The sequence below is a fragment of the Mirounga angustirostris genome, unplaced genomic scaffold (assembly GCF_029215605.1).
Source record: "Mirounga angustirostris isolate CCGP_5_RB_7025 unplaced genomic scaffold, mMirAng1.0.hap1 SCAF_12, whole genome shotgun sequence".
In the NCBI taxonomy this organism is placed as follows: Eukaryota; Metazoa; Chordata; class Mammalia; order Carnivora; family Phocidae; genus Mirounga; species Mirounga angustirostris.
Window position 1 is genome coordinate 101,930,493 of NW_026991720.1, and position 18,402 is coordinate 101,948,894.

The 18,402-nt window shown below is 49.3% G+C and overlaps 1 protein-coding gene across 1 annotated transcript in view; it reads right to left on the reverse strand.

Annotated features, from left to right (window-relative positions):
• Window positions 1–18,402, reverse strand: part of VWC2 (von Willebrand factor C domain containing 2) — a 110,269-nt gene that overhangs the window by 84,173 nt on the left and 7,694 nt on the right. The window contains exon 2 of the mRNA XM_045865155.1: window positions 5,045–5,174. Coding sequence (XP_045721111.1) covers window positions 5,045–5,174 — 130 coding nt within the window. The remainder of the gene's footprint in view (window positions 1–5,044; window positions 5,175–18,402) is intronic.

An 18,402-nucleotide genomic window follows, 5' to 3' on the forward strand; every position in this document is an offset into this window, starting at 1 on the left:
ACTGACATTTTTCACATTATTGAGTCTTCCCATGATGAACATGCTATATTCTTTCATTTACTTAAGACTTCTTTAATTTCTCTCAATAAAGCTTTAAGATTTTTAAATGTGGCAATCATGCCAAATTTTGTTAGATTTACTTCTAAGTATTTAATATGTATGATGTTACTTGAAAGATTAGTTTTTATTTTTTAATATTTTTATCTTTTGTTTCTCCTTTTTATTTTTTAATTTAAATTCAATTAATTAACATATAGTGTATTACTAGTTTCTGAGGTACTGTTCAGTGATTCATCAGTCTTATATAAAACACCCAGTCCTCATTACATCATGTGCCTTCCTTAAGGTTCATCACCCAGTTACCCTATCCCCCACTCCCCGCCCCCCCCAGCAACCCTCAGTTTGTTTCCTATGATTAAGAGTCTCCTGCGACGCCTGGGTGGCTCAGTTTGTTAAGTGTCTGCCTTCGGCTTAGGGTCCTGGGATTGAGTCCCACATCGGGCTCTTTGCTCAGCAGGGAGTCTGCTTCTCCCTCTGCAGCTCCCCCTGCTTGTGCTCTCTTTCTCTCTAACAAATAAATAAATAAAATCTTTATTTAAAAAAGAGCCTCTTATGGTTTGTCTCCCTCTCTGATTTCATCTTTTTTACTCCCCCCCCTTCTGCTATGATCTACTCTGTTTTGTTTCTTAAATTCCACATAGGAGTGAAATCATATGATAATTGTCTTTCCCTGATTGACTTATTTCACTTAGCATAATACCCTCTAGTTCCACATCGTTACAAATGGCAAGATTTCATTTTTTTGATGGCTGAGTAATATTCCATTGTATATATATACTACATGAAAGATTAGTCTTTAATTCATTTCTACTGGTCGCTGGTATATAGAAACATGGCTGATTTTTACATATTGACCTCGTACAACAACTCTGTATCAAGGATTAATTCTGATATCTGTAGTTTCCTTTATATTTTTAATGGACAAAAATCATGTCATTTTTAAATAGCAACCAAGCATTTCCAAAAGATTGGTGTTATTTCTTTGGTAAAGATTTTGGAAAGATTCAATGGTGAGGCCAAATGAGAGTAGGTTTTTCCTTGTGAGAAGGATCTTGATATGAATCTCTCTCTCTCTCACACACACACACACACACACACACACACCATTCAGTTCTGTCCAACTCACTACATGTGGTTTAATTATGATTTTATCCTACTCTTTGAGATACACGGGAGAAAAAAAACCCTCTAATTCTTAGTCAGTGTTTCTCACATATTTTTCATGAAAGTGCTTCTAATAATTTGAAGTCTCAGTATTTTTCTTACAAATTTTATAAAAGTTTTCATTTTCTTCTCCAAAAAAATATTTATTTTCTTGGGGAAATAAAGCTGCAAATAACTAGTCGACCCTGGAACAATGTGCAGGTTTAGGGAACTGACCTCTGCACAGTCAAAACTCTGTGTATAACTATTGACTCCCCAAAAACTTAACTACTCACAGCCTACGGTTGACCAGAAGCCTTACCGATAACACAAAGAATTGATTAACATATATTTTGTATGCTGTATGTGTTATATTCTGTACTTCTCCAAGAAAGTAAGCTAGAGAAGAGAAAATGTTAAGAAAGTCATGAGGAAGCAAAAATACATTTATAGGACTGTCTTGTATTTATTGGGGAAAAATCTGCATATAAGTGGACCCACACAGTTTAAACCCATGTCATTCAAGGGTCAACTGTATTGTTAAGGGCAACAATACTGCAGTGAGATGTACAATCGTTACACTCAGGGCCTTAGTGCTCTCAAAGTACCTCATACCACCTTGGGTATGCTATTCCCCTTTAGAGAATCAGAGCTGATTCTAACAAGGCCCAGAGTCAAGGTCATGCCCTGCTCACATGCATGAAAGAGGAGCGTCCACACGTGCAGAACAGAGGCTCCTGATTTTTAATGTCACAAGTGTTCTGAGACTAAGAGGCTTAAGTGGAATGAGTGCTGTGAACCTCACCTCTGAGGTGCCCCTGTCTCCAGAGCAAATCTGAAATCCTGAAAGTCCATATAAATAACATTTGCTGTTTGTATCACTGGGAGAAAGGAAAGAAAAAACCAACAGTGCCACACAAACCATTTTATCAAAAGAAAATCCTTGGGAGATTGAGCTATACAAGTCACCAAAGTGAACATATTAAGTTGTACTTGATTTGTGATCATTTTTTTAAATCCCATGCATTCTTGGTTTCAAACTTTTGCCCCTTTGACGCAATTGACTTTGGCAGCTTGCAACTGATCTGTAATTTTCCCTTTGTTGGGAGAAGGAAGTAGTTAATGCTACAGGTGAAGACATTAAGAGTTTGCAGAATAAAGGCCTGTTTCCTGAGATCGGGACTTAAAACCTTCATATTCCATCCAAGCTATGTCTATCCTAGCATCTAATTTTGTCTAAGGCATTGTTTTTGATGTCCTATAATCTTTGAGTCCACGTGTAATATTTTCTCGTGACAACACTGTTTTGTGTATGTGGGTGGCAGAGATCGACAACCATAAATTATTCACTAATCTTAGTTAATTATTACAGAGTATGCAAGTTCAATAGAAACTCTTCTCATTTTTCAAGCCAATCTTTAGGTAAGAATTCCAAGAATTCCAAGCACCATTTAACCTGTCAAGGTCAGAATACTATAGATGGCAGAAAGCCTTTCTATCTGGCTCATTTAAACCTCTTTCTACTTGGTACTCCTGAAAATAAGAAGTTGTTGATGTTTTGACATAATTGGATCAAAATCTTTTTTTTTTTTTATTTGACAGAGAGAGAGACACACAGTGAGAGAGAACCCAAGCAGGGGGACTGGGAGAAGGAGAAGCAGACTCTCTGCTGAGCAGGGAGCCCAACGCAGGGCTCAATTCCAGGACCCCGGGATCATGACCTGAGCCAAAGGCAGACGCTTAACGACTGAGCCACCCACGAGCCCCTGGATCAAAACCTTTTAATACAAATCCTTCTTGAATCTGTAATCCTTCTTGAATCTGGTTTTCAAAAACATATTTATGCTCCTTCTAAGAATCTCTAGTATGCCATTTCCCAAATCCTGCCCTATTCCATCCCATGCTGTCTATCAAAGTAAGAATCCTTAAAATTTTAGCATACGCACACCAATAAGGAATTAATTCAAGAACAAACCAGTGACCACCACAGGGGAGGGAGTGGGAGAGGGGAGAGACAGATGAAGGGGATTAAGAGGTACAAACTTTCAGTTATAATATCAATGTCATGGGGATGGTAAAAAAGAATTAATCCAGATAATTTCTAAACAGAGTCCACTGACTCTGTACCCTAACTGGGATAAATCCTAAGCACAAGCAGACCTGCAAAGAAAAATCTTGAACTGTACTCGGTAGGCTTCCTGCTGGTGGTGATATAAATAGAAGGTGTCCAGGGTGTATGATGGGAAGGAACAAAGAAATAAAAGTGATGGAGTTGGATTATATACAGAGATGGGGAAGAGTGGGGACAAAGACAGAGACCAAAAGAGATAAAGCAAAAATGGCAAAATGTTCATGAAAGGTAAATGTAGTGAAGGGTCTACACCTGTTCATTGTACAAGCATTTCAGGTTTTCTGTAGGTTTGAAAGCTTTACCAAGTTTCAAGGACTAGAACTTCCTCAGAGATTGAAATCACATCTTCCCATCTTTTGGAAATATCCAAACACAGATACCCTATCGAGTACCAAAATGTTGTTTCTTATCGTGCTTGGCAAGAGACAACACACAGTATCTTGGATATTTAAGGTAACCAAATATTTGAGCACCCCACAGTTAAGCCTTCCACTGAATAGCACTGACTCCATGAGAGGTGACTTGGGCAGTGCGCTCCCCTGTCCACGAGCAGGTACTGCAGCCTGGACAGGAGCCGCCCTGATCTCCTGATGGACGCCAGGCGCCCACTGGCTCCTCAGCAGGCTCGCTTCACCCCACACCCCCTCGAGGGCCGCCAGCCTCTCTACCTGCCTCCCCTTCCCCACCCCGACTCCATTCCTGCCAGTCCTAACTGACCCTCCCAAAGATTCCCCCTGGACACTAACAACAGCTGTGTCACCGTCTGCCACCTACCAAGCCCACATCGCAGGGCCTCCAGCTTGGGCCAGTAACGCCCGCAGCGACGAGCTGACCACCTCTCGAGCTGACCACCTTCTCCGAAATGCTGAGGTCAGGGAAATGCTCCCATCTTTCTGAGCCAATCTGTGGCTCTGACCTTGAGTCCTAGCACCACGCCCTGGGGCCACACAGATACCGCCGAAGGTCCCTCCTTCAGGGAGAGGACTCAAACTCTTGAAGACGTGATCATGAATCCAGAGTCAGCTTGCTTCCAACTCAACTGCCTCATCCAGCCGCCCTCTCGAGCCATCGTTGGTAGGCCCACTGTCCCTGGGAACGCACTCTTGTCAAATACCCTCTTAAAATGTGATGCCCAGAACAGCACTCAGTACTTCAAGGTACAAAGTCATTCTCGTTATTCAGTTTGAGGAAACGCTCTCCCTTTAAAAATTATGATCCAGGACATCTTGCCATTTCTTTTTCAGAAAGCAGATGAGGCTTTTGAGAGCCCGGGCTCTCACTGGACAGGGGGTGCTCTTCCTGCCTAATTTACTTATGAAAAATATTCAATTATGTCCGAAGTTTAATTCACTTAATAATGAAAAGTAAATGAGCCCAACCAGCATGTTTGATTTGTCTCGGAAAGAGAGAAACTGCTTTGCAAGAACAAAGTTAAATGAAAGTAAGGGACTCTCCTCACTCTGGAAATTGAATTTCTCCCCCAAGCGCTTCTTGGGTCCTCTATAGAGCATGGGGCTGACACTGGCAAGAGAGCGCACGCCTCGGTGCAGAACAGCTCCCAACTGTCCCCCTGGGCCCCCGACTGTGCGGACGCGCCTTCAAACACACACATGCATGCATCTTTCATCGACCACGAAGCAGGCAGGGAACTTGGGGTGAACCGGGAGGCGGCTGGGAGGCGGGCCTGCGCTCGACCTGCGGCTCACGTACCATTTTTGCAGATGGGGCAGCACTGGTCAGGCTCGTACACGGGGTCCACACACTCCGTCTGAGGACACGCCGACACGGTGCACAGCACCTCCCCGTTGGCTTCGCAGCGGCACCGCTCACATGGGGACACCTGAAACACACGCCCACGGTCAGGGTCAGATCTCCCGCCATCCTCCCCATACAGACTCACGTCTTCCCTCCCGCCCGACTTTCCGTGAAGACGCCCAGGTGTTTTAGGAATGTGAAACGGGATCCAGCCCGGTGGTTTGCAAAGGGCAAAGCCAGGGTGCTGGAGCAGAGCGGGTTTCCCCCGGAGGGACCCCTTCCCACAGCGCTGCCGGGTGCCACACCAGAGCTGGGCAGATAGCAGAGGGGGGTGGGACGGGCCAAGGCAAGGAGGTACCTGGCCAGGAGGTGGCTGAAGACGACCCCACGTAACCCTCGCAGCAGCACTAAAATACCTCTATCGAATTCTCGCCCTGTGTACCGATGAGGAAGCAGACGGGGGACACGCAGCTTGCCAAGGGACCCGACTCCGGAGCTCAGGCAGGCGCTCCCTCTCTCCCCCACCGCCTCCAGGGGGCCCTCCCTCCACCACCCCGTGCCCTGGAGCCTTCTCTGCACTGCACCGGCCCAAATTCTACCTCTCGGATCACTCCAATTAAGCACGATGACATTCCTGGAAAGGCTGCATGCCACCAACTCGATCCTGCCACGGTGACACGCAGGCTGGGATGCGGATGATTTTTTTTTTTTTTCCTGGAAATCACCACTAGAGTGATTTTCCATCGGGGTTGACCCAGGACAAAGCAGAAACAGCATATGCAGAACCAACAGCCAGAAGCAGAAGGTGCTACATGGAAATAGACACTTTAAAAGATAGTGGAGGTGGGGGGGGGTGGTTGTCAGGCTGAGCGCCCTAGGCAGGGGGGTCCTGGGCACTCTGCATAACACACCCTGACCAACCAGCACCTGTAAGCCAGAGAACGCTCCCTTACAACACTCACGGATGCCTCCTCCTAGCCAACGCCAAAAATAACAACTCAAATTTCTACCAAATACACTGGTAATCTCATGAAGCAAAGGCTCAGTTTGTATTTAAACGTACAGGCTTTTGTCCAGCTCTAGACCACAGTCAACCTGGCTGCGAGTGAGCGCTGAGGCGTACCTGTGTGAGTGTGAGTGTGTGTGGGTGTGAGTGAGCGGCCCAGGGTAAAATGTTGAGCTGGTGTGCAGGACAGCCTTAGAAGCTGGCGCCAATCTTGCAACAACACAAGGGCGCATTTTCCAGGAGCGCCCTGGGCACCATGAGGCTTTCTTGCTACTGTAACGAACTTTGCTTTTTGTTGCTACTGTCTTTTCTTTCTGCCCGCTACTAATTCCCCCTTCAGCCTGTAGCATCCTTCTGTCAAGGGTGGATTTACTTAGCAAGCAGGATAAGAAAAGGATCGCGAGTTTTAAAAGCAGAGACCTTGAGCTGCAAGAGACACGGTTCATTGCATGTCTGAGCCTTCAGCGCAAGGACTCGGACCGAAGCCACACAGCACAGAGAGGGTGGATTAGATGGTGGGGAGCCAGGCCCCCTGGACCCAGAAGAGGTAAGGACAGTCACATCTAGAGGGCAGGCTCGTCCGAAAGGAACAAGAGGGTCAGCAATCATTGGGGTCTGTCCTCAAGAAAGGGGTACAGCCTGGCACCACCCCCATGCAGGCTGCACTGCAGGGATGCAGGAAAAAGCCCCACTTTGGTTTGGGAATTTGAAAGAAAGGGAGCCCAGTCCTCCCAGCTGTCCCCGAGGGGAGCTCCAGGAAAAACCACAAAGGAGCAGGTGTGGGTCACAAAGACTGTGGACACTAGGGAAGCAGGACTAGAGGCGGCCTCACCCCACAGCTCCCCACACAAGTAAGCACATCCTGGGCAAGACAGCCCGGAACCTCCTGCTCCTGGCTCTGCAAGCTCACCGTGTCCACGGCACAGAGCGAAGCTCGGACCGTGGATGCCCCCAGCCCGGACTGCTACCTTCTTAAAGGTTCTGCAACTTCATCAAAAGTTCTACTATGAGCTTTGCTATCACAGAACATTTAGAAATCCTGATTCAACTCTTTGGAGATGTGTTCATGTCTCAAAAATATGAGTTGAGGGGCACCTGGGTGGTTCAGTCGGTTAAGCATCCGACTCTTGGTTTCGGGTCAGGTCATGATCTCAGGGTCCTGGGATCGAGCCCCAGGTAGGGCTCCATGCTCAGTGTTGAGTCTGTTTGGGATTCTCTTTCTCCCCCTGCCCCGCCCCCTGCTTGCTCGCTCTCTCTGTCTCAAAGAAATAAACCTAAAATAAATATATATATATACATACATATGAGTTGAGGCTCAGAAGCAGGATCACCACAAACCAGAATGTCACACTCAGGCCTCACCCCCTACCACCTGCTCTGCCTGTCCTCACCACACCCCACGCGGGACTCCAGTCCCTCACACAGGAGGTTCAGCTCTGCTGAGTCCCACACAGAGCCAGGCGGCCAGGCCCTGCCCATCCCCCGAGATGACACCATGTCCACAGCGGTCCCACCTGGGCAAAGGCCTCCACATGCTGTTCATAGGGCTCCTGCCTGCTCTGAGTCAGAGCTCCCCATCTGATCATGGTTCCCAGGACCCCTGCCCAGGAAGGGGGTGACCTAATAGAACTCTCCAGCCTCCCGTCAGTGGCCGGGTCCCAGGGCATGGGGTGGTCCCAATCCCGCCCCCGAGACCTCCTGCTGGGCCCCTCTGCCCGCCTCTGCGTGTCTGGCCCTGATCACTGAGGGTCAGGCTTCACCCAACTCTCCACTGGGAAGCACAGGTGCAGCCGGCCCCTCCCCTCATTAAGCCCATCACCTCACTTCCCACCCACGTGAACTCACTGGCTGGCCCAGGAAGACGCAGCTGCACGAGCTCAGCGTTACTGAGTCACAGAGGAGAGGTGTGACAAGACCCCGCTGGACTCAGGACAGCTGAGATCTCCCTGCTGCCAGTCCTGTCCCACCTCTGCACCCCTGACTCCCACACTAGCGCTGTCGCTGGGTCTGTCCGATCCTCAGGAGAGCACCTTCTGCTCAGGCTCCTCTATGGGGGAGCCACCGGGGTCCTCCCCGGGCTGAGATGGGGGGAAGCTACCCAGAAGACTGGAAGCCTCAGCCCAGGGCCTCGACACAGGGCTCGGGTCAGCAGTCATGGGGCGCACCTGGCATTCCGGGTGCCTGTGACCCTCTTTCTGGCTTATTTCATCACGTCACACGTATGGCTGGAGCGCTGCCCCCCAGTGTCCCCCACAGCAGCAGGTGCAGGGAGCTGACTCCTGGAGCCCCCCGCCCCAGGATCCCCCACAGAAGCAGGTGCAGGGAGCTGACTCCAGCAGGAAGGACTCTGGTGGAGGTTTGCCTGCCCCATGAGAGGATTCTGACCCTACCCACCGGGTCAGAGCAGTCCCAACGCTGCAGAGTCCTCACCCACCAGCAAGGGCACCAGAAGGCCTCCCGCCGTCCCCGGGGTTCTTTGTCCCCCGTGGAAGCTAAAACATGCCCTGTGCGTTACTGAGTCTGCGACCAGCAACATGAACTCGCCAGGTGCATTTCTGCAGTCAGGCAAGGAAATCCTTTCTCTGCTTCCAAAGCTGTTCGGTGCCCAAAAGACATTTTACCAGGGGTAACCTAACTTTGAAACAGTAGCCCCTCTCGTTAGCAAATCACAGCCTACATTCTGTACGGCATGCCTTCCGACAGAAATACCCTTCTCTGCCATCCTCCAGTTACAAACCCAAGGTCTGAATAGATAGAATTTAGACGCATAGCCTAGAAGAACAGCTGGGCATGTGAGGAAAGGTCCCCATTCCCGAGGCACCCACTGTGTGCCAGGAGGATGCAGGACTTGTGTCAGGTAAAGAGAATAGGAACTGGGAGCGAGACTAAAGACAAGCTCCGTGGTATTTGTTCAGTCATCCCTGTCCTGAAACCAGAGAGATGAAGACCACTTCCGCCATGTTTCTGGAAGGGAAGAGCAGAGCATGGGCGGGAGCTGGGCTGGTTAGCAAGAATGGCAGCAGGTCAAGTGCCCTGGGGCTAGCCTCAGATCCAGGGTCCAGGCTGAGGGCGCTGGCCTGGCTTACTCGGCCAAATGATTCTCTTCAAGGTGGATCCAAGAAATTTACCCTCAAACCTGAGCATTTTCTCAGTGAAGCGGCCATAAACACAATGCACAGCAGAAGCTCCAGAGAGCTATTAACTTGAGGGTAGCTCAGAATTAGACCCTCGTAATGTTCAGTAATTATACACATGTCTATATCGCATGTACGTTGGCTGTAAGGACCATAAAATAAAGATTGCACCTATTCTGAAACAAATAAGCAGGAACAGGAACCATAATTTATAGGTGAGACAATTCTCAAATGTGAAATGACGCCTACTCAAACGGATATTGCTTAAGTCGAGTGCCCTATACGTACAAATTAAAGATCTATACGAGAGTGGGACAGAGGTTGAGTGGGACGCTTCTAAACGAGGAGTATATGAGCAAATTTATATTTTATCACCTATATTTTACATTAATGAACTCAGTTGCAATGAGGTGTCGATCTGTAGGAAGCACTGCCTTGTATAATTTCGTAACCGTGATTATAATCATTATCAGCACGAGAAGGACCAGGCTCTGAAATATTGCAGAAAGCGCGCTGAATAGGGAATCCTGGTCTTGTCTGTGTCCCAAATCTCTTTCCCCTCGGGAGGGCAGAAACTCACTCCATCCTTCTTACAGAGCAGATTCGCTCCCCGTGCACCAGAAGACCCGCCTTCTTTCCTCAAATCCAGCTTAAACACACCCTCCTGTTCTGTGCTGCCTAAAAGGGCCACTGGCTGGGTGAGAGGCAGACAATGCCATGTGCCACCTGAATCCGGTTGCCTCAGTGGCAACCACTGCCATATGCCAATCTGGAACTTTCTGCTGGGGTTGCTGGAAGAGGACCATGACACCGGCGTGCCACCAAATGCACTGCGTCCTCGTGGTCAGGGGGCAATTCCAGGCTGGATGCAGATGCTTCCTTAGGAACAGACAACTGGGAGGCAGAACATCCCCGAACAACTGTAACGTTTTCATAGATGGGATTAATTTCCACACAGAGAAGAAAGAGCAGAGGAGCTGAGAGCACAGAACCTTCACAAAGAAAACCATTCACCATCAGATAAAATCTCCCCATTTCGGTTTCCTCCATCGGCAGAGGCGTTCCGTTGAGAACCCCCAAACTGTTGGACGCTGCAATGACATGAAGTAAGATTAACATGACAACAAAGAAGGACACTGAGATCTGGAGTTCCTTCTACCTACCCCCCACCCCCGCCCGTGCTTCCCTTCCTTCCAAACCCCTTGAATTCTCCCAGGCGTGCTGGCTTAGAGCAGAGACTCTCCGGCACCGAGACCCCCGATCCCAGGCTGTGGATGAGCAGCCAACTCAATTCAGGGACAACTCAAAACTAGGGCCAGGTCTCCGTCACGTCTGGGATTGTTACGGTTACTGAGCCAGTGCAAATATCCAGGCTCACTAGATCTTGACGGAGTCGAGAAAGAGATGGCCGGAAAGAGCTGAAATGAACTTGCATGGCCCATTATGAAAAACACAAAAAATAAAACTCTCAGCTTTGCCGCAGGAAGAGTGGCTCAGCGCCTCATAAACAGCTGCGCCGGGATCAGACACCCACACCTGGAGGCGAGGGAACAAAGACGAATCTCTCCCCTGAGAGGGATCGGGATTTAGAGGACACATGTGATCCACAGATGGAAGAGAAGGTTCGGTCGTCAGCGGGACGTGAACGCTAAGGCAGCGACTTTGCAGAAGGGACCCGAGAATGTGTAAACCAACGTTTGGGAACTGAGGAGCTCGATGCATGCCTGAGATCAGAAAGCAGAGCCTCCAGATTCTGAAGGAGTCGAGTCCCGAACTCGGGGGAGGGGCTGAGCCATAAATGAGTGAAAGAGAAACCAACAGAATGGAAGAAAGTCACAGACGCCAACTGAGATGTGCACATAGTAAGAAATTTCAAGGCAAAGTTGTGGCTTCTGGTTGGAATAAGAGGAAAGATGGTTAAGGAAGGTGAGGAGGATGGGACGGCCATAGCGATGGGGAGGGACCTGGAGCGGGGGGACCTCACAGCCAGACAGCCCAGTGGGGATCCTGAGAGCCTGGGGATGGGGCAGCAGCATAGAGCAGAAGGGAAGCCCACAGCCACAGCCCCGGGGGACAGCACAACACCCCCCTCCTGGCCACACGGGAGCCCCTGCGCCTGGCACAGGAGGCCCTCTCTACACGGGACAAGGTGCGCTTCCCAAAGCCAAGAGGCTACGTGAGCTCCCAGCACCACCTTGGGAAGAATAAAAAGAGATGAGAGACATCTTCCAAGGGGAGAAATCCTGCAGTGCTGAGTAATTACCCCAAAATGATGAGATTCCTAAGACCTCAAAGGACCACGCTTTCCATTATCATCAGATGTGGGGAGTCACAGCACAGAAGGACTCCTTCGAAAGCTAAGGCGCAGTACTTCGGTGTTTGCACGTCTGAGTCGTGTTTACACATCCTGACCCTGCTACGGAATTAATCTGAGGATGGTGAATTAATGACTTAAGCTGCAAGTTGCCAGAGGCACCAAGCAAAAAGGCTGGTCACTAACAGCGGTCATTGCGGGGGATGACAAGCAGCTTCTCCAAAAGTCACTGTCACATTTCAGTCACCAGATGGCGGAAGCGTCCTTTCCAGCGGCTGAGCCTGTTTCCAAAGTGCCCAGTGTCACACTTGTTAGCAAGATGCACTTAGAGGGAAATCACAGAGTCCGCTTCTATGTAAATTACCAGGTCTTGCTAGCTTCCGATCACCTGGAGCTGTGTTATTTGGGAGCTGGAGAAAAATGCAGGAGCGCTGCCTTTCAACTGTGCTTTTTAAAATTTTTTTCCTGGCTCGAAACACACCCACAAGTCTGGTGCATTGTCAAGAACCACACAGCAAGTCCCAGCAGCAGCCTGAACGCAGGGTCTGGTTGGACCACCTGGCCACTCATCTATGAGTGTCATGAATGCACTGAATTCACCCCACTGCCTCTTACCGGCCTCGTCCGACTCCCTGCAAGACGCTGGGACCAGGACAATGCTGTCGCCTCGAACTAAATCTTTCCCCCAGGCTACCTCAGGTTCCTTACCTGGAACTGTCTTATTCAACCAGCCCAGGCACCCCAAAGCTCCGTCTCCACACAGGGCAGCAGTAGGGTCCAGCGGGGACACGGAGGCACCTGCTGGACCTCGTCCTCCAGGCTCCCTCGGCCAGTCAGGCCAGCACGGACGGCTCCGGACCCCTGCGTGCCCCTCTGCCCTCCCTTCTGCTTGATCTTCAGCCCCCTTCCAGCCTCCAGCACAAGCCGGTTGCCACGCAGAGCCCTTCGAGAAAGATTATTTTTTTGTTCTCTTTGTCTTTCCACTCTCTGTCAGAGAGCGGATTTGCACACAAAGGGACTTAATTAAGAACTGTCCCCAGAAGCTGTCAGCCTTCCAGTCTTGGGAAGAAAGCCACCCCACCTACCGCCCAGCAGATCAACAGTACAACAGTCTGACAACCCAACGCCACATGAAGGAATGACTTTTCCTTCTTTATGGCTTAGCTTGTGGCAAGACCGTCTGTCTAAGAATGCCTTTCAAATCCTCTTGTGATGAATTCCCTCAGATTAATACAGAGCATGTGGGATCTCACCTAAGAGAGGGGGGAAAATGCTGGCAGTATTTACATGGCATCTTCCACTCTGAGGCCAACAGTTGAGTGGCTAAGACAAAAATGAGGAAGATTATTTCTTCTGGGCTAAAGATCCAGACCTGGTGAACATTCTGGAATGCCCTGATTACATGGTCAGATCAGATGCAGCCAAAAGTATGCCAGCCTCCTGTTATGCACTGCATGTTTGTGTCCCCCCAAAATTCATTGGTTGGAGCCTTAACCCCCAATGGGATGATATGAGGAGGAGGAGATGTTAGGAGCTGAGGTCAGGAGGCTGGGGCCCCAAGGTGGGGATCAGTGCCCTTCGAAGGAAAGGAAGAGCCTGGCGATCACGCTGGGCTTTCTCTCCACTGTGGGAGGACACAGGGTGGAGGCGGCCATCTTCGAGCTTCAACAGAACCAGACCCCGCTCCCAGTCCCCACAATGGTGAGACGTGTCTCTCAGTTTCTGTGGTGGAGGCAGACATGTGCTCACGGTGGGCCAACCCGCGGCCCTCTGCACACAGAGCAGGGCATGGAGAGAGGAGGCACCATGACCACAGGCAATGGGAACCACACGGGGCCTCTGTCCACCCACCCCGGGAGCAGGTAACATTGAGATTTTTGGTGGGCTACTTTAATAGAGGATCTGCTCATTCACAGATTCCTAAACTAAGCTCTTAATAGAAGGGACACATTCCCAATGGGGCTCTACCACCTACCTGGGGGCAGAGTGGGTTGATAATGTCCCTGTAAAAAATGTCATTAAAGCCAAAATTCTCTGGTTTTAAAAATGGGAAGATCGAAAGCCTCTTGTTTTAGAATTAGAGTAAAGGGTGAAAGATAAGTAATCCCTGTGGGAAAGAAACAGAGAGCTTGGTCCTCCCTTAATATATAAATGATTAAAATTAAATGCCTTCCAAAGAGTAGGCTTTTAAAAGGTGGGCATGAGGGACGCCTGGGTGGCTCAGTCGTTGAGCATCTGCCTTTGGCTCAGGTCATGATCCAGGGTCCTGGGATCGAGCCCCGCATCAGGCTCCCTGCTCAGTGGGGAGCCTGCTTCTCCCTCTCCCTCTACTGTTCCCCCTGCTTGTGCTCTCTCGCTCTCTCTGTCAAATAAATAAATAAAATCGTTAAAAAAATAAAATAAAATAAAATCTTTAAAAAATAATAAAATAAAAGGTGGGCATGACATGGGATCGGGTCTCTCAAGGATCATAAATTCAATTTTTTCAGGGGCCTGTCAGGTAAGGAAACAAGGTGGTGAACGAGTGCACAATAGGGAGTGGTGGGGACTGTGACAAACTTGAAAAAAACAACACACTGAAACCAAAGGGCATACCTCGTCCCAACACACACACACACACACACACACACACCCGAGAAGAAAACTAAACCCCGCTGCTCATTTTGGCATTCCTTGTTTGAGACGATGGTAATAATGCTCATCTTCAGCAGGAAGGAATGAAGACGACCAAAGGAGTGTGTCCACTTCTTCTGCCCAAAGTTGGCCAGGTTCCAGGAACAGGGCTCACACTCCCCAACTATCAGGTGGCCACACAGACACCCGTCTGGACAGCATCTGAGGTCAGAGTCTGGCTGCCTTGAAACTCCGTTCAGCCTGTGTCAGCTGCCAATTACCCGGAAGGTGCTGGACCACGGCCTGAGCCCAGGCCGGCAGGCACTGCCGACTCACACCGTTGGCCCTGCATTCTTCCTGAAGCTGAGCCTCTTCCAGAGGATCCTGGAATTACAACAGGACACTGCCAGCCGTGTCTCCAGTTAATGAAGTCCCTTTCCATGGGGTTTTCGGCTTGGGTGGAGAAGACACTGCAGGGCTCTCTCCCAAGAAGAGCTCTCTTGGGGCTCAGGCCCAGGCAGTGTGGTGCCAGAGAGCGGACCATGAAGTTGTGCCAGGTGCCCCCTTGCTGTCACCGGGAGCAAGATGAGCTTTCTTCCTTGGCGTCCTGGAGGGTGTGGGGACCAGAGGGGAACTCTGCCATCAGTGGGAGTTGACCTGAGCCGAGAGGCTGACATCAGAGCACAGCTCGTCCCTCAGGCTGCCTGCTTCCCCTGCTCGCACAGGCCAAGGAAAGGCAGTGGCCTTGTCAGATCTCCTTCTCTTCCAAGCTACGCACCCCTGACGTGTCTGCGTGTGTGACATGGCGAGGCCACCAGCGGGTCGAGGCACAGGTGTGCAGGGCAGACGTGCCCTACAAGACAAGGGACCGCTGCATCCTGGCCACCTGGGGACTCCCTGCACTGTGGCTGCGGGGACAGAGATGCCACCCTAACAGCCTGTCCGCCGGCCGAGGGCTCTGTGTCCCTGTTCAAGAGTGTGACCAGGAACACATATCGCTTCTGACACCTTAATGGGAATTAATGAATGAGTCACAGCTTGCTGGAAACTAAGTTTGTGTTTTATCTGCTTTAAGCCTCTACGGAGATACTGAGATACCTTTTCCAAAGTCCCATGAGATTTGGAAGTAAAACAGAAGTCAGAAATTGTTTTTAAAGCTGAACGAGGGCAATACGTTAGTGTGGCCTGCCAACCTATGGGGACAGCAAAAGGACCATACAGAAGGACCGGTCCCTCTGGTAGATTTTGGTAGAGACGATACTATTTACTTCTGAGCTACCTCGTGGACCACAGGTACTGAGAGCGGTACCAAGAGCCAAGCAAGAGGGGCGCATCACCTTGAAGTGATCTGAATGTGACCACAGGAAGGGCAAAAGCACACCTCCACAGGTGATGGGAGCTTGGCGGCGTCCGTGACCAGCAGCCCTGGAATGCAGGAGGGGCCTTTGGAACTGCTCACCTATGGCATGACTTGGCCTAAAGCTGAGCTAGCTGGGCCCCCCACAATGACTTTTCTCCAAGAACATTTGCGTTGTATCTAGTGGCATTTCTTGCGTGTTCAAGGATAAAGTTCCCAACTCAAAATTCAGCCTGGAGACCACCCCCCTCCTTAGGTAGTCTACAGATGGGGTGTTCAGCCCCAGCTCTCCTGACAATGGTTGTCAGGGGCTGCTCTCCATCCTGATGGTAGGACTTGGGCAGCATGTCCGGATGTCAATGGCCTCCCACCCCACCCCAGTTATGACCCAAAAATGTCCTCACACATTGCAAACATCCCCTCAACATGAATGACCCCCAGTGGAGAACCACTGGTCTACACTTCAATGAGCAGTGAGTTTTCTTCCATTCCTTCTTGACTCTGTGGCTTGGCTTTCAGGGTCACATTCCTCCTTGCTGAATTTCATTCTTTAGATGGCATTTTGAAGTTCTTTCAGTAACAGTTTGTCAGATGGCATGCTCTATTTTTGTTTAAAAATATCTTCTTTAAGAGGCTATTGGGTGGCTCAGTTGGTTAAGCATCCGACTCCTGATTTTGGCTCAGGTCATGATCTCAGGATGTGAGATCGAGGCCCAGGTCAGGCTCCCCATTAAGTGCTGAGCCTGCTTGAGATTCTCTCTCTCCCTCGGTCCCTCCCCAACTCACTCTCTAAATAAATAAGTAAATAAATACAATCTTAAAAAAAATGAAAATATCGGATGCCTGGGTGGCTCAGTTGATAGCGTCTGCCTTCGGCTCCGGTCATGATCCCAGGGTCCTGCGTTCGAGTCCCACGTCAGGTTCCCTGCCCGGCGGGAAGCCTGCTTCTCCCACTCCCCCTGCTTGCATTCCCTCTCTCACGGTCTCCCTCTCTCTGTCGAAAAATAAAAATTAAAAAATCTAAATAAATAAATAAATAAAAATAAAAAATAAATAAAAATATCTTTATTCATGCTCCTTCCTGAAGGATAGTTTTGCTGGATACATAAATTGGATTAACTCTTCTTTTCTCTTTGCTCTTTAAAGATGATCTCCTACTGTTTGGAGTTTTCCACTGTTGAGAAGAAGTCAGCCGTACTCATAGTTACTATTATTTTGCAGGCCAAGTCTTTTCTCGCTGGTTGCTCTGAAAATCTCTTGCATTGGGTGCTCTGCAATCTCACTATGATATGGCTAGGGGGTTGGATGTCTTTTTATCTTTCTTTAGATTCGTGGGGATTCCTGAATCGGAAAATAACTGTTTCAAGTAGATCATCTGGGACACTAACCCCTCATTTCTCCCATATTCCCTCCTGCCCCTTCCAGAATTCTGATCTGATCCATATTAAATCTTCTCTCCCTGTCCTCCACGAATCAAAACATCTCCTTCTTATGATCCATCTGTGCATCTGTGTTTCACTCTGGGTGGCTTCTTCAAATCTATCTCCTGGGTCACTGAACTGTCCCATAAACTATCTGACGTGCTGTTGAACCTCCCACTGAATATTAATTCAGACTATTATATCGTTCCTTTATGCAAGTTCTACCTGACTCTTCAAAGCTGACTAGTATTTGGAACATGCTTGTTTTGTTTACCCATACGGTTTATTTCAACATATATATTTTTGCATATTAAGTAGTTCCGTTTGTATCCCAACATCTGCATCTTACTGGCCTATGTTGGTCTTGGCAGACCCTTGTTGATGACACACGCCTACTAGTGTGTGGTTTTCATTCTGCTGTCACATTCCTTTGGAACACTACTTGTGGGGATTCCTTGCAGCCTGGGTGGAGTGTGCATTCCTCCTGGGAGCATTTGCTTCTCTCAGGTACCTGTGGCCCCTTTAAACAAAAATATCCCACCTGGATTTTTTGGACCACTCAGGGAAGCATGAATATGAGCTTCATGCTTGTAAGAGAGTGCGTGCACTAGAGACAGCAAATATTCACAGCAAACCTGTCAGCTCAACCCAGCCCTGAGGCCCATCCGGGGCACTCTGTCTGCACTGCCCCCTTGCAGTACATGCTCTTCGGGGGAGCACAGCCTTATGAGACACATCCTGATCTGATGCTCTCCCCTTGGAGCCCTGGGCCTGTCATGTGCCCCAGCCTGGCTGCGAGGACCCAAGGCCTGGGCCCCAGGCATCAGGGGATGCTCTCTGATGGCCACCACTGCAAGGCTGACTTTCCTGTCTAGATTCTATCTCCGAGGATTAATTTCTCTTATCTTTTTTTTTTTTTTTTTTTTTTGCCATTTCAGCTGTGCTTTTAAGAAAATGTGTTTTATATGATATCTGGGATTTCATGAGTTTGTAAGTGATAGATTCTCAGGCTATCATTCTTCTATATTCCCAGGCAAGCAAGTGGTGGTCTCATCGTGTTTAAAGCAAAATCATTTCTGGAATGCTCAGAGCCACATGGCATCTTAATTTTCCACCCCTATGCTTTTCTACAGGCCTAGGGCTTCCGAGAGAACTTGCAGGGCCATGGGCAGATGCCTGACATCATCCTTTTCTACAGATTCGAAAGGCACTCCATGTCCTGGCCGCACCCCAGTGCCCGACAGAAATAGAATGAGAAGTGAAATCCAGCTGGCAGGATCTCAGGCTTGGAACAGAAGCAGCAAAAAAAGGATTTCCAGCTATGTGGTCAGAACCATACCACGAAGGATGGCTATAGGGTATGTAGGCTGGGGTGGAAAACCGTATCCTCTACCCAAACTCACAACTGTTCTGTTTGTGACAGACTCTTATCTCTTCCCCGGAAACCTGCCCCAGGATTGCTCAGTCA